General features: G+C 46.5%; 1 protein-coding gene across 5 annotated transcripts; it reads right to left on the bottom strand.

Annotated features, from left to right (window-relative positions):
• Positions 1-35: 35 nt before the first annotated feature.
• Positions 36-27,995, bottom strand: STAU1 (staufen double-stranded RNA binding protein 1). Of its 5 annotated transcripts, none has more exons than XM_065849633.2 (16): positions 27,840-27,994; positions 22,345-22,411; positions 17,711-17,987; positions 16,822-16,946; positions 15,553-15,709; positions 14,338-14,476; positions 13,472-13,637; positions 8,601-8,699; positions 7,110-7,340; positions 6,425-6,568; positions 5,467-5,613; positions 4,583-4,655; positions 3,895-4,214; positions 3,062-3,184; positions 1,633-1,718; positions 36-1,011 (listed from the first exon to the last, which is right to left on the bottom strand). In XM_065849633.2, the coding sequence occupies exons 3-16, from the start codon at positions 17,901-17,903 to the stop codon at positions 924-926; spliced, it is 2,091 nt and encodes a 696-aa protein (XP_065705705.1). In that variant the 5' UTR covers positions 17,904-17,987; positions 22,345-22,411; positions 27,840-27,994; the 3' UTR covers positions 36-923. The 5 variants fall into 5 exon arrangements, with proteins under 5 accessions (XP_065705705.1, XP_065705708.1, XP_065705707.1 ...); XM_065849636.2 differs by having other exon boundaries at positions 36-997; XM_065849635.2 differs by having other exon boundaries at positions 7,110-7,322.

Below are 27,995 nucleotides of genomic sequence, written 5' to 3'. Positions count from 1 at the left end.
TGTAGTGGCATACAAGAATAAATTAACCAAAAAACTTTAGTATTACCATTTATTGGTGACAAACACTACGTTTTACTTACATTCCATGGGGAGAAAAAATTCCAGCGTAAACAATGAACTGAAGCAGTACTTAACTTGCAAGGCTATCGTGCTTTACCTGGACCATATGCAAAAACTTATTGCGCGCGCTTCAGCGCACAATAACACAACATCAAAAGCAACACAGTTTATATATAAACATAGGTAATTTTTTTCAGCCCTACATGGAGATGTAATTAAACAGTATAAAGCACTCAAGGAAAATCAATCTGCGGTTTTATATGCACTACATCGAGATCATATCCTGTAATGTAGTGAGCTGTGTGCCATCTACACACACAGGCCTTAAAACAGAGCAGAGATCACTTAAAGTCACGTTGCGTCCGAGTCCCCTACCCCCGCTCGAGAAAACGAGAAGTTAATGAAAAATGATCAAAGTTTAAAATTCCTAAGGTATTTCAATTCATTCAACCGTTGGATAATTCAGCGAAAACATTGGACTTCTTAAAATGGTGGGCACACAATTTGTTTCCAGCGGAACTTTACTATTTCAGTAAAAACAAAGTAACCACATACATGGATATGATCTTCCCAAGTTAGTTCACAGACAACATGTCAGTCTCAGAAGACAAAGTTTCTAAACTGTGCTATTGTTCTAGATACAATTAAGAAACTTTTAAATGAAAAATTTATAGTGTCATCTCAATCAAAACAACAGAACGAAACTAAAAGTTTATCACTGTTTGAAGAAAAAGCAACGGTTATGATTGGGACACTACAGTAGGTTGTCGAGACTGTAGCACTCTAGAACAGTTAGGTTACATTAATAGGAAGCATTTGATTTTCTCTGGTGCTTTCAGGTTGGGTCCAGTCAGGCGCCTGTTTCAGGCGGTGCTGTCCAGTGCTTGTCCCAGGGGGCTGGAGTTGGCCGGCTTGAGGAGGGGGTCACCTTCCATTTCTTGTTTCACACATCTGCCAATGAGAACACACCCGTTACTTCGGATAAAACACCGTTTCCATCAACAAGATGCTTCTGTACCTGATACAAACAAGGTGAGGTGTATACAAGCAACTGGTTGCCACGTAACTGGCCTCAATTTTTTATCAATTAGCACTTTGTTAATTCCACCATTTTGACAGCTTATTATCCAAAGGAGAGGCTAAAGTAGGTGGTGGTGTGGCTCAGAGGGAGCAATGTGCGAGCCCGCCGTGTTTCTGCCCAGAGCAGGCTGCGGAACCGCTCGTCGTTCATGGATTTCCAGAAGAGGAGCGGCTGTGCCACCCAAACCACACCGACAAGTCACAGCGTTTATAAACGCTTGTAAACCAATGGTTCAAGCAGAGGGACCACAGTCAGAATTGCTCTGGATCACAGCCATTACATTATATCCACTGGCTCCTGCCTAGCATTTTGCATTTGACACATCAAAGTTACAAGCTTGATGACAAAACCTACCCTCTCGTCCTCCTGAAGAAGAGAACAGCATTTTAACTTTTCTGGCAAAGAAAAACCCCTCCCATTTTATTTGTTTCCAGCACATCACCGGGTCAGAGGTTCCCGTAACGCGGGGGAAAGGCAGCGGTCACACTCACACAGACATTGGTCCATTGCCCGTTCTTGGCATCTCTGTGGTTTGTTGGTCCAGCTCAGACAGCAACTTTAAAATATTCAATGCAGCCTAAAGAAGAAAAGAACATTCAGTGATTCAACCGGCGTCCGTTTCATTGCGTGAAAGCAGGACCGGGGCTTCTTGAAACAAAGTACACGTTCTAATCTTGGTAATGTATTTTTCAAGGTGCATAATTACGGTGGAAAACAACGCAATGGTGCAGAATTTAATCCTGCTACGTTACACAACAGAATGTGCTGTGGACACGGGATTCCCGTTGCATTTGTTTTAGCAACAGGGAAAATGAATTCAGCAGTACTATTGATAGCAAGGGAAAAGACACTAAATTAGTAGTGGCTCAATCTGTACAGAGCTTAAGAGAAAGGACATGAATACACACAGAACCAAAACGTCCCTTGCAGGAGGAGAAGTTGGATGAGAATCCAGCGCACACCACAGGCCGGGCACGTGCGGCTGTTCAAGGGGAGCTGGTGAGACGTGGCTGGTGCACAACTCGGTCACCTTTTTTCACCTCTATTCAGATCAATTTCGGGGGCACCTTTCAGAGCGTCCCTGGTTAGGGGACACGCGTTAGGTGAAGCTGAACTCTGAACAGAGGAAGCTCCTCATGTTGGCCTCATCGTGATGTTTAAGCTCCAAACTGGCTGTTCCTTCTCCCTTTTACCTACTGGCCTGACCTGTGTGCTCAGTGGTACAGGAGCCCTTTGCAGCAGCGTGGAAGATGGGCATGAAAATGTCAAAATTAAGTGACAAAGATCAAAGACATCCATACCAAATTACAGCCGTTAGAAAATTACTGCAAGAATTTTTAGTATAAAAATCAGTACCATCAAGTTTTCCTAAGTGTATTTACAGAGTGCAAACCACTCCTTCAGTCTGCGCTCAGTACCCGGGTCACCACTGGGCACCAAAGAACAAAACTCTTCAAATGACAGTCAACTGTGAACATATTGCTAGCAATATATAACATCTTCTATAGGCCCTCGCAGTTCACAGCCTGGAACACCGATTCTTTCACAAAGAAATATTTCAAAGACCTTGCTTAGAAAGGGAGCTTAACCAATGAAACGCCAGCCCCTTCTGTTACAGAAAATAAGCTGATACGCTCTTATGTTTTAAAAGTTCCTTTTCATACATTTTAATACGTGCTCATGCAAATCGTATCAAGATAAAGCAAACGCATTTTTTGTAGACCAAAATCATGAGCACATATTAAGCATTTTAAAGGTTATTTACGTTAGTTTGTGATAATATTAATCAATTATTTCAGCGACCTGTGGAATATTAGACAAAAAGTAGCCAGGGAATTGTACAGCATTTAATTCACTGCTGTCCAGGAGCGATACGACACCCGGCTCTATCACAAAGCACTGCAGCAACGTTGACCGTACCATGTCGTGGCAGGACTCCACATCCTTTCCGATCCCGTGGCTGATCAGCGGCGGCTGAGAGGAGCAGTTTATAAGAGATACAAACTCGTTCTTGTTATTTTTTGGAAAGTCTTTATATTCAACCTGAAGAAAAGAGCAGGATTTAGTTCTTTTCAGTGAACCAAGTACAGCAAATATATCACAATTTAAAATCATTCTGTCTTTAAGTCATTCCATCAGCCAGTAGAACCATTTACTTTGAAGTCTGACTTCACTTGTGACGATTTTAGCAATCATGAGGTATCTGCAAGCCTTCTGAATAAAAGTGGCTATTCAATAATGATTGTTGCTGGGACCTTTATTCTGATCATTGCTATCGACATTTAAAACTTTATTATACTTTTTAATCCACTGAGCTCTTTTAATATATTAATATAGGAACCTGCATGCAATTCTGATTAAAGGGATCAAACACAAAACATGTACAGCTTACAGCCAATGTCAATGCATGAAACATTACTCAAAGAACCTGACTTCAGATTAGCCAAGTTCAAGTTCATACTATGTTCCTGCATCATGACAGTTTTCAGAAAACGCTCCTTTCAGTTTTATTCTTCCAGCACTGAATTTAGGCTGAGGATGCAGTACAGAAACCCACATTGGAAAACTAAATGAAGAGGCTGTAAAATTCGTCACATTTCGTAGGTACAGTAAAAACGTCTACACAAATGTCAGCTTCACAAGCAGCCTCAGCAGACATCGGTCGCCAGCAGAGCTGAAAAGCTTGAGGACAACCAACAGGCTGGAGCAGTTTGGATGGCTCTGGAAGAAACCCTGCAAAGCCGAACACTGACCTGGATTCCTTGAACGTTGGAAAGGTAGTCCAGCTGCTCAGAGGGCCTGGCGAGCGGTCCGTGGGGTACGTGGCCTGACGAGTTGTTATTCTTTAGAATGGTCTCGGCAGTAGGAGAAGTGCCACCGTACAGCAGCTCTCTGGCGATCATGGCCGTCACTGTCGCCTTGGCGGGGTTTGGGGCCACCCTGCTGAACTCTTTGGTGTGGTGTCCTTGATTGGCTCCTACAGCTTGTGCAACCTCCGGGACCATGGGAAGAATTCCAGCAGGAAGCTGCTGATGGCTAAGGTAAGGCATCCTAAACTCATCTTCTTTATTACCTGAGAAGAGAGAAGCACATGCTGAACAGACGCTGTTCCCGGGAGGCCTCCCGCAGCCACATGAAGGCACCTACAGGCATCAGAAGCCACTTTTTCAAAAGGCCATTTGTTTCAGATGACTTCTGAAACGCTAGCAAACTCAGCGAGCTTGATTCACTTTTGCTGGGTCAACCCAGCACCATCAAGACTGAGTTTGCTTGTTGGATAAATGATTGAGTGAACAAAACCTTCCCGAGGGCAGATTTACTCTGCAGGCCAGCAGCTGCACAGCTCCGCTCTTGGCAGCTGTGACACCGTGGGAGGGACTGGGAACATCCCACACGCACACACACGCCACGAGGGCCATGCTTATCTCACTAATTACTTACTAGTTGAAGTCTCCTCGGAGCCCGGCTCAAAGAAGGTTACTTTTCTGCCATCACCTGGTTTCTTCACTGGTGTCTTAAAAATAAAAGGAAAAGAAGCCAAAAGCACAAAATCCCTTTAAATATTTCTTTTCCCCCAAGTTTTAAAGTTTTCGAGATGTAGGTGATCTGACTACTCAAAATTTTACGGAAGAATTTATTATTCAAAAACCTCAATGGTTAAATAGCTACCAAGAACAGGCAGGTTCAGTGATTTTTATTCACTGAACGATTAGAACTATCTACAGAGTAGTAGAGGGGTATTAACAACACAGACACTGAGAACTAGATACCACAATAAAGCCAGTTAAGCCAACATTACTCAGCACTGCTGAGGACAGTGTGCTGCACGCAAACGGGCACATGCATGGAAAAGGAGACACTTAAAACCAGGCTTGCTATTTGAACTGCCTGGTAACACCTCTGTGTCAAGAGGAGAACGCGAGGCTCCTTCCTGCCACGGGGCCCACCAAGGAGCGGTGACAGACTTTGGACTGCAGCTGGTGGCAAGGCCGTGTGAAACTATTCCTACCGCAAAGTCCTATAACCTGCACGTCTGCAAGCTCCTACGACCCCGTACATCATTTATCACCGGTTCTGAGCCATTCCATAAAGAAGAAATACACTCATTTAGCCTTCTGATGATACTTGGATTTACTTGCAAAATTGAAGCCTTAATGTATCCAAAAGGCAACCGCTGTTTCGAGAACAGTCGCCTCGGTACAACGGCTCCCCGGCCAGTGCAGGAAGCTTCAATTTACCGCACTGTCTCTGCCTTGCAAAGCCGGGATCGGTTCAGCTCAGCTTTTGCTGCAGTATCAACAGCGTTGATTCTCACGGGCTCTTACCTTCTCCTCCGTCTTTAACGCTGGCTTTGGAGGCTGAGGTTGAGGGATTTTGAAACCTAAAATTTCCAACATGTTTTCAGCTGCATTGCGTTTAGCGACTTTTTTGTTGGTGCCCATTCCTTCGGCTGTGTGTACCCCGACTTTCACCTGACAAAAGAGGAGGGAAAGACAAGCACATTCTTACACAGCAGTATGGGGATTCCCTTGTTAGTGATCTGTGTCTTAAGCATGCTGAGAGTCACAAAGTAGTTCAAGTGATCATTACTCTGAGCAAGTTGTCATTTACTATCAATGATCATTGGCCTCCAAGCACAAAAACTCCAAACAGAAGTCACACGAGCGACCATTTCATCATCTCACCTGGGCGACAGCCTGAACGCTCAGAACGGGTATCAGAGCAGAGGTAAATTCTCCAGGCTGAAGTCACAGGTTTGGCAGATTTACTAACGTGATGGACAGGAGAGAACTCTGGAGAATGCACTGAACTGTAAGGGGCCAGTGGATACTCAGGATTAAAGCACAATGATGCTGTTGGGATTTGCGATGCAGAGTGCAGCAAGTGCAGCGCTTTAAAGCAACACTCAGGTATCAGGGGAAGCGGGAAATGAAGGGCACCCATGTTCGTGTTAATGAATCCTGCATTACAAAATACAGGAAGCTCAGTTTCTCTTAACAGAATATTAATATTCCTGTTAATTAAAATATTAAGCAGTTAGGACATAGACTTCTGGTGCCCTATGCAATTTTTCTTAAACACGATCCAGATGACTTTTCTTGAACCTTTTTCTTCCTCGAACATAGCGCACAAAATATTTTCTTACTAAATTCGTGGCAATTCAGCTGCAATCCTGTTGACCTGCTGTTTGACTCATCACGCCAACCTGGTTACCCTAAGTAAAAAATAATAATACTAAAAACCACAGCCGTGCAAGCGCATTTCTCAGGTTAACACACCAACCTGCATGACGAACTCCCTGCGCCTGGGGAGGCCGCGTTCTGTGATGAGCATGTACTCCGGCTCCTTCTCCTTCTTGGCCTGCTGGATCTGGGCAAGTCTGCTAATGGGATTCATTCCTTGGCCATACTCCGGACTCGTTTGCAGCTGTGTAGGACAATGGTTAGGAAATAAGCCAAAATTTGTGAATATTTGGTTTAATTGACAAAATGCAGCCTGCAACTGAATTAAAAACACTGAAATAAAAGTTGCTGAATGCAACTGTCACAGCCGAAGAGAAACACTCAATGTATTTGACTCTGCTGTCACACTTGACCACGTTTAACCTACTGCTGGTAACAGTTTTACAAGCTCTAATCCTGCTATATTTGGCAGGACAGGCTTACAGGAGATTTTGCACAAGCAAAACCACACAAAACCCAAAGCCGGGAAGTCTAAGGCTTGAAAGTCAGAGCTTGATTTTCATGTGCCAATCATTCTTTAAAGGTTTCTCTTTCATCTTGAATTTACTGATAACTGGTGTAAAAGTGGTGTCAGAACCCCATTTACAGTGGGAGCAAGCTATCATTTCGTTTGTAGCACCAGGCTGCTGCGAAGTGCTGAACAGCTGAAGAGTGTTTAACTCAGAAAGGGCTCTCATCTGCTGATCACTTGTCACAGCCGGACTCCCAATCTGTGTGTCTCTTACCTTCACTATTGACTTCGTTTTCTTTTTGATTCGTGGCTTCATTTTCTCGACCGTAGGAAGGGGGGGCAGTTTCTTCAGCTCTTCCAGGACGGCGATCGCTGCGTTCTTCTTGGAGATCTTCTTGCTCTTCCCTTCGCCTTCGCCCATGAACTCTCCCACTGACACCTTGGTTACAAAGCTCTTCATGTGGGGAGGACCACTTTCCTTGGTCACCTGTTTCAGAGGGAAAAACTGAGTGAAAGCGTGATAAACACTCATTAAAAATGGTAGGGCACAGTGTTTATAACAAACTTCTCTCAAAAACTACGGATCAAGAGATTTTGGATTCTCATACAATCCAGAAGTAGAGATGTAAAACACCCTCTAATAGCACAAATCCCACCCAAATAAATATATACTTCAAAAATATCAGATGCAGTAAACAGTATTTACATATAAGTCACTAACCCATCTTACTTAATTTACTGATTAACTGTTTCAACATTAAAATATGACTGTTCTACCTTCCCAGTGTGTACGTCACACAGTTAACAGCCCCTCACTAAATACATCATGTCACGGTGGCAGGACATCACAGACAAGGCATTCTTTGGGATCCAGTATTTTAGATCACAACTCAAGCATTCTGTAGACATCTGCTACGGATTTGGTCTTTTGACTCCATTCATAACACATTGCACTTCAAAATATCCACCAAGTTAAAAAGCAAGAGTGAATTGAAAACTTCCACCCACAGCTGGCTTTGTGTAACCGTGTATTTTACCAGGGATGCTCAGGCTGATCTGCAATAATCAAAAGCTTCACGTAAAATTTCTTAAAACAGTTTTAGAAGCAATTTAGTTACACACAACTGCGTTTTCTTACTCTAATCATTCAGACAGCTGAGTTAAACGTTACTCTGCCAGCTCAGGAAAGCAGCACCATCAGTTAAGGTTCGGGGGAACAGGCGCTCCCGGGGAAGCCATGGCTGGGGGTAAGGAGCTGATGAGGAGGGCGAAGAGGCAGCGAGCAGCCAGGGCAAAGGGAAAGGAAAGAGGCACATGAGGGCAGCTCACGGCAGGAAAGGAAGCCTAGTGCCGAGGGCCTGCGGGCGGGCAGCGCGGGCTCGCAGACGCCCCGCGCGTCTCTACCCTTCGCCTCCGCTCCGCGTGTGACCGTCCTGACCGCTCCTGCGGGGCTGCGGTTTGTTCTCGCTGCAGCACTGATCTTCCCAAAGGCCCGTAAAGAAGATTGCACAGCCAACCTTGGCGGACCTGTTCGCTCAGGTTGGGACTTTAGCGCGTGAATGTGTGAACAGGTGGGTTTGGCTTTTTTCTTCACTTTACCACAAACTCCGAGACAATCGGGGTGACTGTCAAAGGTAAAAACGGGTTCACAACTAACAGGGTATGTTAAAAGTCAGTTGTCTGGGTTATCTAGAAAAGACTCCACTTAATGTGTACCCTTAACGTTCTAATAAAAACAAATCTAGAGCTTGTAAAACAAACATACCTCAAAATTCACAGGCAAGTTCCTTTTAAGTGCAATCTCAAAAACTTGGCTTATTTCAGATTTATTGAGATTTTCATCATCTGGTTCTTTTCCGTTAACCTAAAAGAAGCATACTCTATTTAAAATAAAGATCCTATTAAATTGAATGTTATCCATCCAACCAGTTTACTGAGCTCTCAATATTTTAATAGTCTGACCTTTACTGGCGTTGTACGTGAATGTGTAGAAATGCAGCACAATCACTACAGAACGGGAATGCAGGCAGCTCGGTTCAGGTGTGTGTGTAGAAGCTAGCAAGCCTTCGTGTTCTCATGTGTTCGTGATAAGAAAAAACAAACGGAATAAGGGCCAATAGGTTTAAAGTCTATCTACAGAAAAACAAGCTGAAGTGTTAAACGAACTGGGTTCCAAACGGCAGTACCTTTATGAAACACAGTTTTCATAGGCTGATCGGACATTCGTACCAAAAGCACTAAGACAGTATAGATAAGAGAAAGGGCAGGAAAAACAAAGATGCTGAGAGTGGGACCGATGTGGAAAAGGCTGGTGAGCGCTGGCCTGGTCCTGCCTGTCCACGCGCTTCCCTGCGCTGCTGCACCTGCAGGTTTGTTCTCTGCGGAACGCGGTGTCAGGAACCTGCCCTACAGCGAGCGCTGAGGTGTCTGGGGACGCACACCCGGGAGCGCTGAGGTGTCTGGGGACGCACACCCGGGAGCACAGCGGTGCCGGTGCCGCTCACCCACCAGCATTCCTGCTGTCTCCTGCTAAATCTGTCACTGTGACTCCAAAGTGTCTTCACTGATGCTGAGACCAACAAGAACTAAGAGGCATGGTAACAGCAACAGAGACATCTTGAGACTAAGTGCCCAGCAGTGATATTGGAAAGATTATGGTAAAGATGAATAGCAACGATTTCACCAATTACATCATGCCACAATACTAGTTATGCAACCAGGTAACAAAAATGATTTCAGTACTTTATTGGAGCAGCAGAAATAAGCTAGAGAGCTCTCACTGATTAAAACTAGTTTTAACGGTAGTGAGTATCCCAAATGTCTGTTACTAACAAGGTAGATTAAAATATGAGGATTTTTTTTCCCACCACTTAAAGCAGCTTCTTCCCATCTCAGAACAAAACATGAGTAAAATTCATCTGTGCTCTTCACTCCTCCCACTGTCCCATCAGATTTCACACTGTTCTTACGGCCAGCCTTCTAGTTCAGGTTGCAAATATTTCGGAAGAGCACACATGGCCCAACATCCTTTTGCAGTGCTAACGCTGATAGTTCTGACCCCACCGCTACCCCAGTCCCCAGCCTCTCGTGGGGGGCGCAGAGGGACCCGCGCCACGTGCTGCACACGGCAGGCATCGCAGACCTCGCGGGAGGCACAACGCCACTTAACGCTGGCAAAACCCACATGGAATACCCAGTCTTGATCATCGTGTTCTAAAACCTACTTCAAATGCAATCAGGAAGTTTAAAAGGAATAGCATCATATACCCAGAAAAAATATGTGTACTACTGACGTCTTATTTTATTACGGTCTAGGTGTTAAAGCACGTTTAATCTCTAGGAACGATCCGTCACTACCTTTACTGTCAAAACATCAGCACGATCACTTCAATTACAAATATTTTCCCTCCTTTGTAATCTCTCTCAGGAACTCTTTCACCACACAGAGGGTGGAAACCAGCGGCGCTGCTGGTTTGAACTGCACTGATTTCAGCACATGTACCGGTCTGACTGTTGGCTTCCCTGTTAACGGTTAAAGAGCAGCTGATATTTTCCAACTAAGTGGCAAAAACCAGGAGCAACTCTGGTTTTAGCATGTTTAGGCCAAAGTTAGAATTCCTGTCTAACGACTGTGCCAGAAAGCACCGCTTTCTGTGTTTCGTAAGCTTAAATGGATGCTTTATCATCTCTGGATTTGAATACGCAAAGTAAGCCTGTACTGCAACTTTGTCAGTATGACCGGACTCCAACCAGACTCCTGAGGGTTGGAAGGGTCCTTGGAGCTCTCCCACCGCAGCCCTCACTCAGAGCAGAGCAGAGCAGAGCTCAGAAGGCAGCGGGGCTGCTCGGGCAGGGTCTGTGCACTCGAGAGCCAACGCCGTTCACTTCTCCCGCCCGACTTTAGATCTGCAGCTGAGCAGCTGTGGGACACGGTCATTCTCACCCTTCAAAGTCTAATGATTTTATTCAATTATTTCTTCTCCAGCACTGAATTTTCTAATTTAAAAAATACAAGATTAAAATATTAAAAATTTGTGAAATAAATAATTTTAAAATATACGAAATAATTAAAAAACCCCACCAACCAGAAATACAAGAGTTTGAACTTAAGCATATTCTGTTTACACACACGCGCGAATGGGATACACAAAAATAACTACATTTAAATGGAAAATTACTGGCAACATCAAATGACAGGTGGGAAGTATCAGGATTACGTCCGCTCGCACAACCTCAATTTGCCTCCATTGCGCAGACGCGTTGTGGCAGCATCTCGTGTGACCTCACGCCACCGTACCCTCCCGGGGCCGCGCGGCGCCGAGCGAACAGCGCTCACCGCGGGGCAGAATCCGCCTCCCACTGAGCCAGCAACCCCTCAGCCGTTCCCAGAACTACAGTACTCGCAAGCCGCAAATATGAATGAGCTTCGCGTTTAAGTACCAAAGTTTAAATTAAGATCTGATTTATCCGAGTGTTTATTATGAAGCAGTGCTCTCTGTTTGAAGCATTGCTCTCCCTAAGCATAGCTGCGTTTCTTACTGCTTGTTTGGTAGGTAAGTCAAACATAAGTAGAAAATAAAATGACAAATGCATCTCCTGAAAGTGGCTTCCCTGCACAGGTACAGCAGGGCCAAGGCAGCACTCAGCCAGCTCACAGTGATTCTTCAGCTGTTTCAGTCATAGTTCTCCCTTCTTGCCATCTCCTGCCTCATTCACAGTTGTATTTCCCTTATCACGTCCTTAACAAAATAAAAGTGAACAAAGGACGCTCTGCAGGTTTACTCGTTTACTTCCTTCTCCTCCCCATTTACACCCCTGCACTGAATGAGACATCCTATAGAAAGGGACACACGGTCACATGAAGACTATTGCCGTGTTTGTTCTGGAGACCTCATGCTGCTCAGCTTTCAACACAACTCTACAGACATTCAGCAAGTCACTTGTACAAAAGCATTCCTAAAAAAGTGAACAGAAAATAATTCAGTGACATGTGATCCTATTGTTTTCTGCAGAGCTGGACTCCCTGGGCCCAGCGCACAGAACTTTGCTACCTGAAGTGGAAAACCGGCTGCTGACAGTCGGTCATCTCGTAGGAGCAGGAGTGCCAAGAGGATGTTACGCCTGAGTCACACAGAACGACAATGCTCAGGAATGTGGGGGTCCCCTGCACTGAAGGGGAACATCCCCTCAGACCTGACCTCTCCAGCTTGTCCCTGGCCACACTGTGCCTGTCACCAGCTGCACATTGCAGTGCAGAACTCAGACCTGACCTCTCCAGCTTGTCCCTGGCCACACTGTGCCTGTCACCAGCTGCAGATCGCAGCGCAGAACTCATCTCCAGTCTCTCAGCTTCTTTTCCAGCACCGCTCTGTTGTAACCCCCTGACTCTCAGCAGCCTCCAGCCCTCCGCAGTGTCCGTTCCTCCAGGAGAGCTTTCTGCTACCCAAACACTCCCCCAGCGCCTCGGAAGCCTCTTCCCTCAACCATCGGATCCAGTGGTTTTGCCTGATTACCTGGGCAATGCTCTCCCCTAGAGCACACCCAAGTTGTAACTCAGCATCCCTTGGCTTCACACCACACTTCCTCGGTCCTCTTGCTCTGCCATTCCTGGTAGTTCCCAGCTATTTTCAAAGGGTCTGAGACCCTTTGTTCCCTTCTGGCCCAATCCTTCATTTCCCTTCTTTCTCAGGACATAGCCAGACTCAGCATCCAGCAAGTTCTCATGCTCCCCAGGGTGTGAATTATCAGTCTAAGTTCCACTGTCTGCTCCCCACCTCTCTGGCAACATCCCTGTCTCTCTTGCTTCAGGGTTTGTATGGCGTGGCTTCCTCCTACAGGCGACACAGATGCCAGCATGGAGTGCAGCAACACATCTCTTGCTCTTAGTTCTAACGTCAAGCTCTCGTAACTCAGACAAGTATAATGAGCCCATACAGGACAGGCTAAATGCACTCTTTGTAGCAGCCACAGCAGCCAGCCAACACGCCGAGAGCGAGCGCGCGGTCAGGCAGCCCCGGGGGTGCACACAACGAGACCTCCTGCCTGGGCAACAAAAATCATAAAGAAAGAAAAGCAATAACAGGCTCTTGGGATGGAAAGCGCTGGGCAGCCATAAATAGATGGGGGGATGAAAATTTGCTTCTTAGATTCATATCATAATGTGTGTGAGTTTACCACTTCCATGCACCTCCTCCTCTGCTAGAGCTTCCAAGGCTCTTTCCAAATTCATGTAGGAATTTTACCCAGGAAGCAAAGCCATGTCTGATTTCTATGTTGCCCATACTAGGATGAAGTACCCCATTCACACACTTCTTCAGAAGTTCGTGTTTGATCTGTACCTGATAAGATATTAGTTCCTATCTATGCTTCCAGTGCTCATATCTGACCGAGGTCTATAGCATTGCTGTGGAGAACTATGACAGCAAAAGAATTAATAGAACTTCATTTGGGAATACTCTAGTTCCATAGAAATCTATGCTTTTCAATAAGTGTTTCTGCTGACACAAGTAGGTCAACACTACCACACAGAATTAAATTTTGCAACTCTCATCTTCCTCTCAATGAGGAACAAATTCTATAACAACATCTCGGTTTATCTCAGCAATTCATGCTTACAGCACCAAGATCGATTCCCACCTCTGGCTTCTCAGGCAAGGGCTCGTTCTGCAGAACTTTCAGTGCTTTAGCAGCGGCATCGTGCTTGGCAGCTTGTCTTGTCCTCCCTTTCCCGTGGAACTGCTGCCCTCCAATTGAGAGCTCGACTTGGTAAAGCAAGGGCCCAACAGGAAATGGGTAAAAGTACCTGCAAAGAGACAGAGACTGACATAGGCAAACAGTCCAACAGCAGCATCAGTCGCACACGGACGAATCTCGTGGATATCAGGAACCACAAATCCGCACCGAGGCACTACTACTGACTAGCCAAATCTTTATTTTAAGTCTCAAAGATTTTAGGGAGAGCCCTTTGAGTATCAGCATTTCTTGTTTTACAGTACAAACGCGGTTCTAACCAACTAGAACAGAGAAGGACAATGTACCTATGCTTCTATAGACTTGGCAGCCCAGTCAGCTTTCAGTTCTCAGTTCCTATGCTCATATAATATTCTTTACACCGAAGGTGTAATCTGTTCTAGAAAAAGCACCAAACTTTTCTTCCCTTTGGCTTTACACAGAAAGGAAATGAAAGAAATATTTAGCCATTCAATTAATGAAGCTGGCTATATCCGAACGCCCCCAAAACCACTTCAGCATCTGGTTCAGTTCCTTTTCTCCTCCCCTTCCACTCCCCCGCAAAGGAAAAAACTAAGACAAATGACAGATATTGATGGGCTGTACTTCTCAAACCCTCCTGCACCACAGGCTGCTGTGTCTCCAGCTGAGCATCCCTTCAAGGGACACCGTGTTTTCAGCTGGGTTTCGGAAGAGAGCACCAAAGCCCTGGGATGAAGAGAGTGGAGGTTCAACACTATGAGACTGCAAATGAGAAATTAAACGATACATACCGTGGAGGATAAGTACCACCTCGCATAGTGTAGTTATAGGTGGATCTCATCCCCGTATAGGGATCAATAGGTTTGTACATAGGTTTCTTTCCCAGCTTCATGCAAAGTGCATTCAGCTCCACTGTGGGGGTTACACTGTCTAAAGGAAAGGGAACACAAAGGAATACAAGGTCAGCAGTGCGGCCGGCACGCGGAGCCAAACCACAGCTCCTGCTGCCCTGAAGCTGCAATCTGAGCTCAAGATCCACCATGTGCAGCGTCTTGAACGAATCCCGAGCAGAAGCGCTAACGAGCACACAGAACATGAGTCTGAATGAGCAGCCGAGCACCGTCGTGTCAAATCCGGTTATGAAAGACTGAATTTACTGAGGGCTTTCAACTTGTGAAACTACCCATTTATTTACTCTTACAGTGTATCTAACAATGTGGCCTGCACAACACAGGTTTCTCTTCCCAAAATATACTTTTAAATTCGATTAACAGGCACGCTGCGTACCTTCAACGGCTGTTTGCTGAGAGCGAGCAAACGTTTCTCTTTGTATTGAATGACCTAAGACGGGTTTTTACGACTCTTCCTTTCCAGTTGCACCTGGCCTTTTCAAAAGGAAGGTATATTGCTACTAAGGGCTATCAACGTTTCTCTCAATGGATCGTGGGGATGAAGAATGGACTCACTGACTGCTCTCAGTTGAGAAGGAACAGTCATGTAAATCATCAATTTTTTGACACAGGCCTCACTGGCTCAAAAATCAACGTATTCACTGGTGAAACAGTGTTTTGTTATAAGGCAATTGCCAAAGGGAAATGAAATTATGGAACAGACTCACACACGATATAAGGAATTGCTGGCTTGCGATATTTTCACTGGTGAGTGTACAATGAAAGAAGTACCGTAGGTGAGGGCCGAGCACAGCTGCACAAAGGAGGTGTGGAGCTGTGCCGAACACACTGACGCTATCCTAACCATTCTGAATTCAAACGCAAAACCAATCACACGTGCGGAGATGTGGCGCCGGTTCATACTTAATTTTACATTTTAATTTAATTTTAAATATGTCTTAAAAGCACCCTTAGTTAAGTAGTTCCCTAAACACAGCTAGCTCCAACTTCAATGCTTTGATACAAATCAACATCTATTTCTCTTTAAAGTACAAATGATGCAAATTCCAAAGCTTTGATCGAATCCAACAGTTTTAGTTTGGTTGTGGCACGTACCTGGGTTCTTGCCTTCGCTGCGAGATGGCCGAGCCGTCGGCTTGGGGAATTTTGTCCCTTGCAAAGCTTTGGCAGCTGCCGCGTGTTGCGCTTTTTTAATACTGGTTCCTTCGGCCTCCCAGTGCTGGTCCCCGAGGGTCAGCTGCACCGTGAACACCTCACAAACACAAAACATGGATTTATTACAAGCTGCTCCAGAATTCACGTCATTTGTTAGACCCTCTTACAAACACAAGTCTTTTAGTGACGCAAAAGTTGAGAATACAGTAACCGAAGCTTTTCTCAGCTACCACGTCACCTCCAGATTTCAAACACTTGGAACACCGCCGGGATTTCCCTGAGTACTGAACTCAGAACTCCACGAGTTGCAGCTGGCGATGGCCCCGCACCCCACGTGAAACCCACGCCAGGCTGCGTATGGAGGGGACGGCTGCAGGGACGCCTGCTGTGCCAACGTCACCCGCAGCAGCAGCCTCAGATACGGATTTCTGCATAACTCAGTCTCGGGTTTACACTGTTTGTGGGTTTGTTCTTCTTCTCTTTTATTTTTTAATCAACATTTTTCAGCACTTTGAGGAAAGATGAGTTCATGCCGCACCCCACAGGTAGGCACAAGCCTCTCTGATTAGAGAGCAAAGCTCTGCGGCACTTCTTTCTAAGTACGGGGGATAAGGAAGGATATATATTCTGGGCATATCAACAAATACAGATTTGTACCTCACCAACTACATAAACACAAAAGCACTACAGCTCCTTATGAAGTATAATTGCCATAAATCTTCCTGCATCTCACAGGATGATTTGGACTGAGAAACCATTTTCATATTTTCAAGTTGGTGGGATTTCTCTCAAAGCATTAAAGTGCACCAGAGCAAGAACACTGAACATCTGCAGAACAACAGTTTGGTATCACACTAGAAAGTGATCGTATAAAGATCATTAATACACAAACTTTTAGCAAAGGCTGCAAGGGACAAACTTTGCTTTAGTAAATGGAAGTGAAAGCCAAATATCTCATACTGGAGCTCACAGAAATAATCCTCAAAATAAACTAAGTAGTGTTAGGTAACGGGTAAGTTCAAACTTTACATACTTTGGGAAAATAACCTTTTAGTGCACACGTAACAGCTTCATAGCTCCTGCCACTGGTACTTTGCTGAGCTTCCCGCTCTCCTCCATGCTCCTGTATTATCTCCCACCAAGAGCGCACACTTTACACTTCGGAAACAGCACGGACAGCAGCGGTAAAACCCTTTCACGAACACTCACCTTGGAATGAGCTGGACCTTGCTCGCTCAGAAGTTTATACTCGGGCTGAATCTTGTTGAAACGGGCTAACTCATTCACGAGACACATGGGGGTTTTCTCTTTGGGGTTTGCCATGTTGGAAGGAGCTGGAATATGACAGAAAATCCAAATGAACAAGTACCAATGAACTCTACTATAATCCTTAATGAAAAAACCCTAATTGGCTTAGCATTTATTTGTCTGCAATACACCACTTGTCAGAACGGCTGTGCTGCAGCAAACAGCTCTGCTCAGCGGGCAGCGCTGACAACCAACCGAGCTTTGGGATCTCCAAGCAACGTGTGCCCAAAAGACAGCGCCGCTGCATTTCATGCTTAACATGGGCCAGAGCTCTGTGGTTAGGAGACTCCCACATCTAGATGCATCTTATGTAACGCATTTCAAGGAGCAAATCTGCTAAGTATTCACCATCTCCAAAACATCTCTTAACTTGTTTTACCTTCTCCTATTTTTCCCTGTTATCTATTTTTATTTATTACCTATCATATTCTATTAGCAAAATATATTTATCATTAAGTGGTCATAAAAGAACTAAAGACAACAGAACTAAAACTATTTCAAACACATTTTTATATTTAAAACACGCTACTTGTAGAAAAGATGAATATTCGATGTTGTATACTTGTATTCTTTACTATGATGAACATTTCAACTCATTACTAGAACTTTGTGGAACAGTACGCTTCGGTCTGCCTCAAATAGACTTCATTCCATAGGGAGAAGGCATTCCAAGCTACTGTAGTTGGAGAAATATTACTTGTAAAGTATTGGCCGGTGCAAGGCGTGAGGACTGCAGCACACGGGAGCAGACAGCGGGAGCAGACAGCGGGAGCACCCGCGCGGCGCTGACCTGCGGCTGCGCTGGTGGACGTGACGGACGCGGAGGGCAGGGCAGAGTTCTGGAGGGGCCTGCCCGCATTCTCGGAGGGCAGGGAGCCGGTGGTGGAGGGGATGCTCAGGGGCTGCGCCAGAGACGGGGCTTTGTTCAGGATCTGGCTCCCTGCAAGGGCAGCAGAGGGATTCTGAATTTGAACTTGAGACATGGCCACTTCCCACCAGAGCGAGTTACTGTAGGCAAACAGCTTTGAAGGCAGGCAAGCTCAGAGCGATGGAGCCAAACTGCTAACCTAGAACGCAAAGATAAAAAAGATTATGCTCAATATTTAGCATTCTCTAACTAACGGTCTATTGAAATTATTTCTCCAGTAGCAAAAAGAAGGGAAGCGGAAAAAGCATTCAATGAAACACCCGTTGTTTCATTTTGTACGCAATAAGACATCTAGTTCTAACAGCATATTTCGACCTATATGCCCTATCATTTAATTTTCATGTTTATTTGATTTACAAAAGAGAAGTGGTATAGAAGCTTTATTTATGCTTGCTCATTTAAGATCAACTACCCGTCTGTTTTCCCATCAATGAATCTGCTTACAATGCAAATCCAGTTACTCACACCGATAGCCACGCTTAGACCCTAAACAAAGAGCAACTTTCATCACCACACTACAGCTCATGCATTCTGCCATTTAAAGTTTTCACTTGGGAGGGCAAGCAATAAATGCAGTCTTTATACAACAACTATTTAGAGCACGCACCCTTTATTATAATCATATACTTTTCCCCCAGGATCACAGCTGGTGTCCAGCAGGAAAGCAGCAATGGCTGAGAAAAGGGAAGGGGTGAGCTCGGAAACTCCATAAGCTGCGTGTGCTTTAAAAGTTACTTCTAGTTAAGACAGAATGTGTCTCAGTCACAGTTTAAGCATCAGCTTAAGAGTTATTTGGCCTTGCCACGCTGCAAACAAGCAGTGAAAGCGCCCACAGGCACCTAGAGTCATTGAAGATGACACCTCCAGGCGGTGAACACACAGCGGTCACTGCAGCGCGGGACAGGCCTTTCCTCCACCGACAAACGAGTACTGGATTTCTCTTACACGTGGATGCAAAGCTATTTTCAGTTAAACCCAAATACACAGGGGCGGGTTGCCGGCTGAAGGCTATCACTGCTGCCAGAGCCACTTACTATCCACGGATCCCTTTAGTTATTAAAGATCAGTTTTACAGCCAGGTACATACATTTTACACACACGTGCTGGTCACCCACAGATCCTGTTAGGGCAGCAAACAAAGGTTTATTCTTTCGTTATTTTTAGACGAAAAGGAGGAGAGAAATCGCTGCTCCAGGTGCCACCGGGGGGCTCTCAGTAGCAATACAAGCCCACTAGTGCCTGTGAGCTTCCAATGCGGAACCTGCGAAGGGACCTCCCCGGGTGAGGGGGCAGAGGGAGTCAGAGGGAGGTTTCCAGCCAGTCACTGACAGAACCAACCTAAAGGGAGAACCTACGTTAATACATTCATGGATACAAATATGTATTTATTTATTAAGAGGGAAGAAGCTCCTGGGGAACGACAGATACACCAACAAATTACTTTGAAAAAACACCATAAACAGGTCAGGCTCATCATACTACCAGTCGGATAACTTTGGTTTTCACTAGAGAGCGAAATTGGTTCAGATCTCATTACTTCAGAAGGCCCGTATGTAGATTATATTCAAATCAAGTCCTATATCTGATGAGTGCATTTGCAGCAGTTGCACGTTGGGTGCACCGTAACTGCGAAGGGGGTATTGGGGAGTCTATCAAAAGGAGCTCCAAGAAGCTGTAAGACAAGGACGAGATGTGGAATAAGACTCCACAGTAACAGTTTTATAATCACCAAGTTTCACTCCTGGGAGCATCAACAGAAACGCTGAAAACTTCCAAAACTTCCAACAATAATCATCGCCTGGAAAAAGCAGTACAATAAAAATATCTGATTCCCCTTTCCTGCTGAACTGCGATGTCCTTCAAAGTAATCAAATTAACCAGTTGCTAATGCACACATTTTGAGAGGACAGCACCAAAATGTTCTATTTTGAAGCCAAAAGCATCAGGATCTTCCAGATCCTGCTGGAAAGGAAGTCTGAAATCCTTCTCACAAAACTGCCTGCGAGCTCTGCTTTTAAAGCAAGGCACTGCCCTTCATCTATTTGCCATCGCCTGGTTTAGGGAACGTGGAATTTCAGCTCCAAAATACATACATTAAAGTGGTTTTCCAGTCCACCACACAACGCGGAGAAGAACAGCATACCGAACCCTAGGAACTCTTCTTCCCAAGAAGGGAAGTCCCTGACTAGGATATTATTAGTTCACTTTCTATATTTACGGCGGCGCTCGGCAGAACCTGAGAGCGGCAGCTCAGTCCGCTCTGCGCGGAGCCACCGGCCCAGCCTGAGCAGCTCTCCCTCCAACACCTCCGGACAGAGAAAACTCAGGACAGACCACTCAGCTGTTACTCACACAAATCCATCGAGACTTAAGGTCGCATCCTAGTGCTTGAAACAATAAGGTTTTGGAAAACCATCCAATTTCGAATAGATTTCAGCTGGGCACATTCCACAACCAGACAAAAAGCATCGCTGCAGACACATCCATAGCTCATGACCTGCTCGTTTCCAGCACAGAGACCAACGCTGGCTGCTCGGTCATGACCGGGACGGTGTTTGGGGCACACGTGGCTGGAACTCACCACCCCGACCCCAGCCGTTCAGCCTTGTGCACAATCCCAGCAACTTTGGAACTGCCAGCAAACCCAGCGCAGTGTCGGAGCCCAGCTCACCTCCTGCATCGGGAGACGGCGACAATCCCACCACCCTCCTTTGCTAAACCCTTCGCAATGACAAGTGTAGCCATGATGAGAATTACCATAAAAATACCTGGCCTCTGCAGCCATTAATTTAGAGAGAAAAGTTGTATTTAACAGACCCTGAGCGAGTGCGCCTACCGTGGCTGTTTCTAAAGGCAGAGGAAGGAAAAGCTGCAATGCCTGATAGAAATGTTAAGGAATCAATAAGCTACATCTTTACTTGAAAGAGAAAGGTGAAACCTGCAGAACGTGCTGCTCTTCAGGGTCTGTCCCCAGGACACTCGAGTAGCTGAGCTTGCCAGTCCTTTGCCACAGCTGAACAGAAATTCATTATCAGGGAGAGAACTGAATTGCAAGGAAAATAACACTTTTCCAATGAATGCATCATTTTTCATCTAAGTGAATATAATGCTTCCTTCTACATAAATTGCTTTACCATCTCTACATAAATTGCTACATCATAATCATGTTTCTCTCTCCTTCACCAACAGACCAGATCAGAAGTTGCCTCTGCACCCTGCGGGCTCTCAGCAGCTCAGAACTACTCCAGAGTTCATCGGACTGAGTTCAGGCACAACCAAAGCAGAATGGGCACTAAAAGCATCTTGTGAACTCTTAAAACTCCAGTTCACAAATTTCCAACAATTTTAGACACTAGGTAGCAACTTACAAGATTATACCTTACAAGTTCATATATACAAATACATATTACGCTTTCTTTTTAAAAAAATTTGGCTCATACACTGGCAAGCAACTTCAAAGAACAGTGTAACAGCTACCTGTGAAGCTTACGGTACTGTAGTTGATCTGTGTGAACTATTCCACTAGGGTATAAGAACTTACTGTTCATCACCACACATTTAATTATAGGTTAGTTGGGGATTATTAAAGGGTTTATAGTGCCTTCACAAATACGCCCTCTACCCTATAACAGGCTCACAGAATCCCAGTTACCCAAGCAAAAGCACCATGGTATAGAGAGTTGAGGCTGACAACTTGCAAAGGCTGTTCCGGAGGACAGCGGAACCCAGGTGCCAGTATTTCAGGCGATTTCACACGTAAGCAGGGTGAGCCACTTCAAACTTCCCACGACAAACACCAGCACAAATAACTGAGCCCCACAGGACCCTGGAGGCATTGCTAGAGCTCAACACGGACACACACGTGAACGAAGCAAAGTTTACCCGCATGGTCTCAGCAGCTAATCACCTAAGCTGTTCCTTCCCCAGCCCCCCTTACTTACTCTTTGCTAACTTAGACATCCATATTTTGAATTTTATTGAGACAGCGTTGCACTAGAATATTATCCTCACAATGGTAAAAACTGTCATCCAACACCACAATGACCTCTGGACAATTATAAGCTTCGAGATGGATTTCCAGATGACAGGGCACTGTCGTCCACTGCAGATTTTAGAGTTCTATGGGGGTTTTGGCACACTAATGGCTGGAATATTCCCAGAAATCCTGAATACATCGAAATGCAAAGTTCAGAAGTCACTAAGGTAACCAAAATGCAAACAAAGATCTGCACAAAGATGTGAACATAGCCTACTCAGCCAAAGAGAAACGAAAATCTTCCTATATAAAAGAAAGAATGTAGCATTTTCATATGAAAGTTCTCTTGGGGCCTTTTTTGTGTGGTGGTTGTCAAAGGTGTTGCAGACAGAAGCCAGAGGATCAAACAAAAACCAGACACTTCCCGTGGATAATGACATTTTACCACAACTTGTGGTTTCTTTAATATCATGCAAATAAAAGGTAAGAAACTTTAAAGTTTTAAGTAAGTTTCCTGTACCTTTAGGAGATCCAGAGAGCGGAGGTTTGGATTTAGTTCTGAATAGGATATTTATGATGGAGAATGCCTAAAAGGGAAAGCAGAGAGTTAGCAGTTTGCTTCCCAAAGCTACAGAAGGATCTTGTGCAGTAAATGCCCCAGCACTACGTGGAGCTTGCCGCACGTGTCCAGGCGTGAGCGCGCGTGCCCGCTGCGTCCTCCCGCCAGAGCGCAAACGGAGCCGCGCTCGTCCCAGCACAAATCCCAACCCAGCCTCACCATCCTCTCTCCTTGCTCCTGCCCCAAACCAAGTGATTTCTCTTACACAGCGCAATTTCACCCACGTGCTCTTTGCAGGATTAAGAGAGTCACTTGTGAATTTTCTTTCTGTAGTACAGCTCCCAGTTCCACAGATATTAACCCGCTTCGGCTACCGAAATTAGACCCAGTCCTTCATCCACAAAGCCAAACCAGAACCAAGCCACTAACCTGAGAGCCAAAACCTTTGGGCTATACCCAGTCTAATGATTTATCTCCTGAATAAGCATCTAAAAATCAACCTAAAACCACTTTAGAATAAAATTGTTTCAGTACTGAACATGAAACCTGTCACTAAATGGAAATCAAAATAGATTTTATTCTGCTAACAAATATAGCACAAAGTGTTTAATCCTCTCTTCCACGACTAAAGCCAACCATGCGCAGACACAAGCAACGTCACCACCAGCAACGAAACGGGCAAGACCTCAGTCCTGATTGAGGTGAGAAGAGGACGCAGATAAACAAGCCCTCGCATTTACTTCAGACGGCCATTTGAACATCTGCGACGGACCTCAGCCCCGCAACCAGCTGTCCTGGAGCCCCGCAACCAGCTGTCCTGGAGCCCCGGAGCTCCGCAACCAGCTGTCCTGGAGCCCCGGAGCCCCGCAACCAGCTGTCCTGGAGCCCCGCAATCAGCTGTCCTGGAACCCCGCAACCAGCTCTCCTGGAGCCCCGGAGCCCCGCAACCAGCTGTCCTGGAGCCCCACAGCACCGAGGAGGACACCAAACCTGAAAAACGCAGACATCGTGCCTATTTTAACTAGACTGAAGAAGGAAGACGAGAGGATTACAGTCCTATCAGTTCAACTTTGTTCCTAGAAGTTTTTCTGGAGGCTTAATTAAGCACCTGGAAAACAAGGAAATGGATAATACTCCCAGGCAGGATCGACGCTGAGTTGTGTAAAGACAAGGGCATTTTCTCCAGCCGTCTCTGGGGGTCGAACCAGGCTCAATCTAATCACTCGGTGTGAGGAGGAACCAGTGCAAGGTGCTGGGCAGGCCCTGTCTGCCGATCCAACACGGGGCAGAACACCCGCCAGCTGACACCAGCGCAGCGGGAGAAGAGTCGCGGCCACCACAACACCATTACCCAGCACAAGCCCACGCTGACGGGCTTTTAGGAAAAACAATCATCATATCGAGACGCAGAAATGGAAAGACAGTCCGAGAGAGACCTGGAGCAGCCCTTTGGCTCCGCAGCCCAGCTCCACACCGGGCACCGGGCTGGGGGACACAGACCCGGGCAGCAGAGACCGAGCAGGGAAAGCACAAGACAGCTTCAGAAAAATATAACCCATAAGAAAATCACTACAGGATTTGGGCTTGTACATGCTGAAGAGCAGCAGGCTGGCTGGGGCCTGGCAAGCAGCAGACTTCCAGCACAGAAAAGGTTTTTGGAGTGGAAAAGAATAATCTGTTCTTCATGCCCAAAGTGACAGAACTAGAGGCAAGAAGCTTAAAGGTGCATCAAGAAAAGGCTTTCTGATAGTAATGACTACAGTGAACTAGACTGCTTTGGGTGACTTTAGGAGAGCAATTGACAAATACCCCATTTACGGCGAGGCCGGCATACCCGCCAGCGCAGAGGGACGGGCCCTGCCCTCCCTCCCAGCCGGGACCCCCGTGACCGCAAACGCACCGCTGTCCACCGGCCACAACCGCACATCTCCATCTCTTACAGGGGAAGACAATGGCCTTGGTGGTGACAGCAGGTTGGGCACAAAGGGGATCTTATGTGGGTCCTACCACAGACTTGCTCTGATAAACCACCTGAAAATACAGGAGAGACTAAACCCTCAGAAAATATATATATATTCATTGTCAGGACCAGACTATGGAGAAGCGTCCTGTTCTTAGGATGGAACAATCAGAGGGTCAGAAGTTATGACATTCTCATCATGCTGCTCATTAGGAACTTGCACATGCACCCATGGAGACTGCGCCTGCACCCCTGACCCAGCAGCAGCGGGCAGGCAGGGCTGGTGCGGAACAAGGACAGAGCAGAACGAGAAACAACAGATACCAGACGAAACTATCAAGATTCAACTTCCAAGGACTTCCTGACATCACCAACTAAAAATCACATCATAAACAATATGCCAGAAAAAGTTTTAGCTACAGGAAATGAGGTTTTAAATCAAGCATTAATTTCTTCCTGAAAAGCAGATGCATCATTACACAGTGCACCTCAACGGTTACCGACCCGTCAGGCGCTTGGGAAGGAAGATTCATTGTTCCTTATCAACAACAAGCTCTGCTCTCCAAGCGGGAAAGTTCATTCACCCCTATTTCACAGGTGGGTAACAAGAACACAAACCCCAAGTGCCAAAGGACGCGGTGCCCACGCCGGGGCTGGCGGAACTGAGACACGAAAGGAGCTGTGGGTGCACGTGCACCCGCTGACCTGTCCCTCCGGGTACTTGCAGGTGTCCCCTGGGTCCCCCGGCCCAGCGGGCTCAGTGGCAGCTCTGCCCGGCACTGATGACCTGCGGCACAGGAGTGACCGTGGCGCCAGACAGCCCCGCGCTCTACCGCGTTTCACCTGTTGTTTGCAGACCAGGGAACATCTCAGTGCACAAAACGTGGGTTACAAACAGTCCCTCTCTCCTCCCTTTTTCAGAAGGTGTTTTTTTAATAACTCAGACATGGTGGCCGAGTCTCTTTTGTCCCACACTCAACCATCCTGGAGCGTGAAGAACAAATTGCCACAAACTCGAGGAAGTTTGTTGGGATGCTTCATTTCTTCACGTACTTTCAAAACCCCCCATCACTGGTAGGTTTGTAACAGTGGTTAAGAACAACATCTAGATATTTACAGTTGGAAAGCCTAAATAAATATTCACTACCAATCAATATTAAAAAACCCCTACACGTTTGCAGACTTTACAGACTTCAGCCTATTTACACAGCTGCAACACACTGGCTGAACAATGTTTAATTCGGAGATAAATCTTTATATTATTTGGGCAAGACAAGGACTATCTCAAAGGCAGCATCCACTGTAGAAAGAGAGGATGCTCTTTGTGAGAACTGCTAAGATGAATTTTCAGGCGCGGATACGCTAAATATTAAGCAAATTAACTCAGAAGCTAAGACATGGGTTATTAATAAGAGAACAGGTGATGAAAAGCAAAGATTTGAAAGTAAAATCGGTAGGAAATGAGGGAACTAGCAGATGTACACGTAAAGCAGACGGTTCCAAACATAACACACAATAATAAGCCAGAAAGTGATAAGGAAATCATTATTAAAGATAAATGTTTAAATGCTAACTGCTAGCTGAATTAGTATTGGGACAAAATATGTAATGATATTTTATCCTGCAGTAGAACAGGTAAAGCAGCCACTGACACCGCTCACAGTTCACCTGGAAACCAGGCACAGATCTGCTGTTCTAGTGCATCTTCAAGAACTCCATTAAAATAACAACCAACCCCTCAGCACCGACCCCACACAAAGCAAGGAAATAATTTGTTGAAAGTCTGTATGTTCTCAGAATAAAGCTACTGCTTTTCAGCAGGATCTGCAAGGAACAGAGTTTTGCTCTGACTTTGTACAGCTGCACCACCCCAAACTCATTTCAGCCAATGAATACTTTAGCTTGGCTACAAAATACCTAATACTTTGACTGACTGGTACTGATGGTAACAAATGGTTAGTGGTAAATGTTATGGAAAAATTTCAAAAAAGAAAGAGTAGCTGCTTAAAATAATAATGCTAATTGAAATAACGGTGTGTTGCATACATCCTTTGAGGAAACTTTTGAAGTGAGATTCTGATCCAACATCAGAAAACAGAAAATATAGTAAAAAATCCAACCCATCTTGTCTTTAGATGTTCATCAAGATGTGACGACATCCAGAGAATATCTCTGCAAAAGTCTGAACATAGGAATTTGTTGCGTGTATGAGATGACCAAGAGACAAATCAGAGATCACTGTATTGCACCACAGTTACAGCTGCATCATTAAAACTCCAATATACATTTCTGCCAGTTTGAGCAAGGAAACTACACAGCAGACTTGTTTGTTCTGGTTAAAAGAAGATTTTGTAAATATACTATTCCAGAAGTAGACAAAGGGCTTCATTGAGATATTTTATTTCACTGCTATATATACACCTGGCCTTCATTTACAATCCAAATAATGTTCCTCCCAGGTTTGCCTTAAACCTGCCAGAAAAATGAGGACAAGAATACCCAACAGATGAATAAACCAGAAAAATGGCTGTCAGCATTACCAGCCACGGTATCACCCAATGGACAAGCAAAATGAACCAAACCCTGTGCCACCTCTCGGACAGGCAGCAGCAGTGTGAAGATTTAAAAGGAACTTGTTGCTGTTACATATCCTGAAAAACTGAAGTGCCGTGATCAAAACCCAGCGAGCACCGAGGCTGGAGCAGCGGTGGCTGCCAGAGCCACTGGGCAGCGAGGAGCAAGCGCTGGTGCTGCCAGCACCGGCTGCCGGTGTTTGCTCTGGGTCTGGACCGGGGAGGGCTGGGGGCGGCTGCTGCTGTTGTCACATCTGCACCTTTAATCTCAACAGCCAGACGAGCCCGGTCCAGGCTCTGGAGTTTTGCTACCGAGATCATGTGCCCGAGACTTTGCAGGAGTCGGTGACTGTTGTCGCCGCTCTGGGCAACGGGGAGGAGCCGGGTGGCTGCGGCCACTTCCCCGGGGGGTCAGAGAGCCTGGAGCAGCTGCGGGGGCCAAAGCCACCGCTGTCACCCTCCGAGCGGAGCCGGGGCCTCGGGCAGGACCGCCAGCATCCCCTGGAGCGCCGCGGTGCCCGGGGCTACCGCAGGCCCCGTGTCCCGGCGGTCGGGGAGCGCAGCCTCCGCCGCTCCCGCCGCCCTCGCCGGGGACGGCTCACCTGCCGCTCCCGCCGCTCTCCCCGCGGCCTGGGCGCTGCCCCCGCCGACGGCCCCACCGCGGCTCAGCGGGCTCGGCCCCCGGCTCCCCCGCCGCGCCCGGCCCCGCTCCCCGCGTCGGGCCATGGGGACCGGGCCGGGGGCTGCAGACCCGCCCCGGGGCCGGCACAGCCCGTGCGGGGTGAGGTGGTGCGGGGGGAGCAGCGGCGGGAGGCGGGGGCCGGGCCCTCCCGCCGCGGGCTGTCCCTCCCGCTAGGCCCCGCCGCCACCCCCCGCCCCGCTGCCTCGGCGCCGGGGGGAGCCCGGGCCGCCTCCCCCCTCACCTGGCTGCCTGGGCTGCGGCTCCCGGGCCGGCTGGTGCTGCGGGCCAGCGGGCGGCTCAGTCCATGGGCCGGGTCCCGGGGGGCCGGGCCGGCAGCGGCGGGAGGCGGCGGGCACAGGGCAAACACTAAAGAGAATGAGCGGGGCCAGCTCCGGTC

The sequence above is a fragment of the Patagioenas fasciata genome, chromosome 16 (assembly GCF_037038585.1).
Source record: "Patagioenas fasciata isolate bPatFas1 chromosome 16, bPatFas1.hap1, whole genome shotgun sequence".
In the NCBI taxonomy this organism is placed as follows: domain Eukaryota; kingdom Metazoa; phylum Chordata; class Aves; order Columbiformes; family Columbidae; genus Patagioenas; species Patagioenas fasciata.
This window is presented reverse-complemented; position numbering and strand designations above follow the sequence as displayed.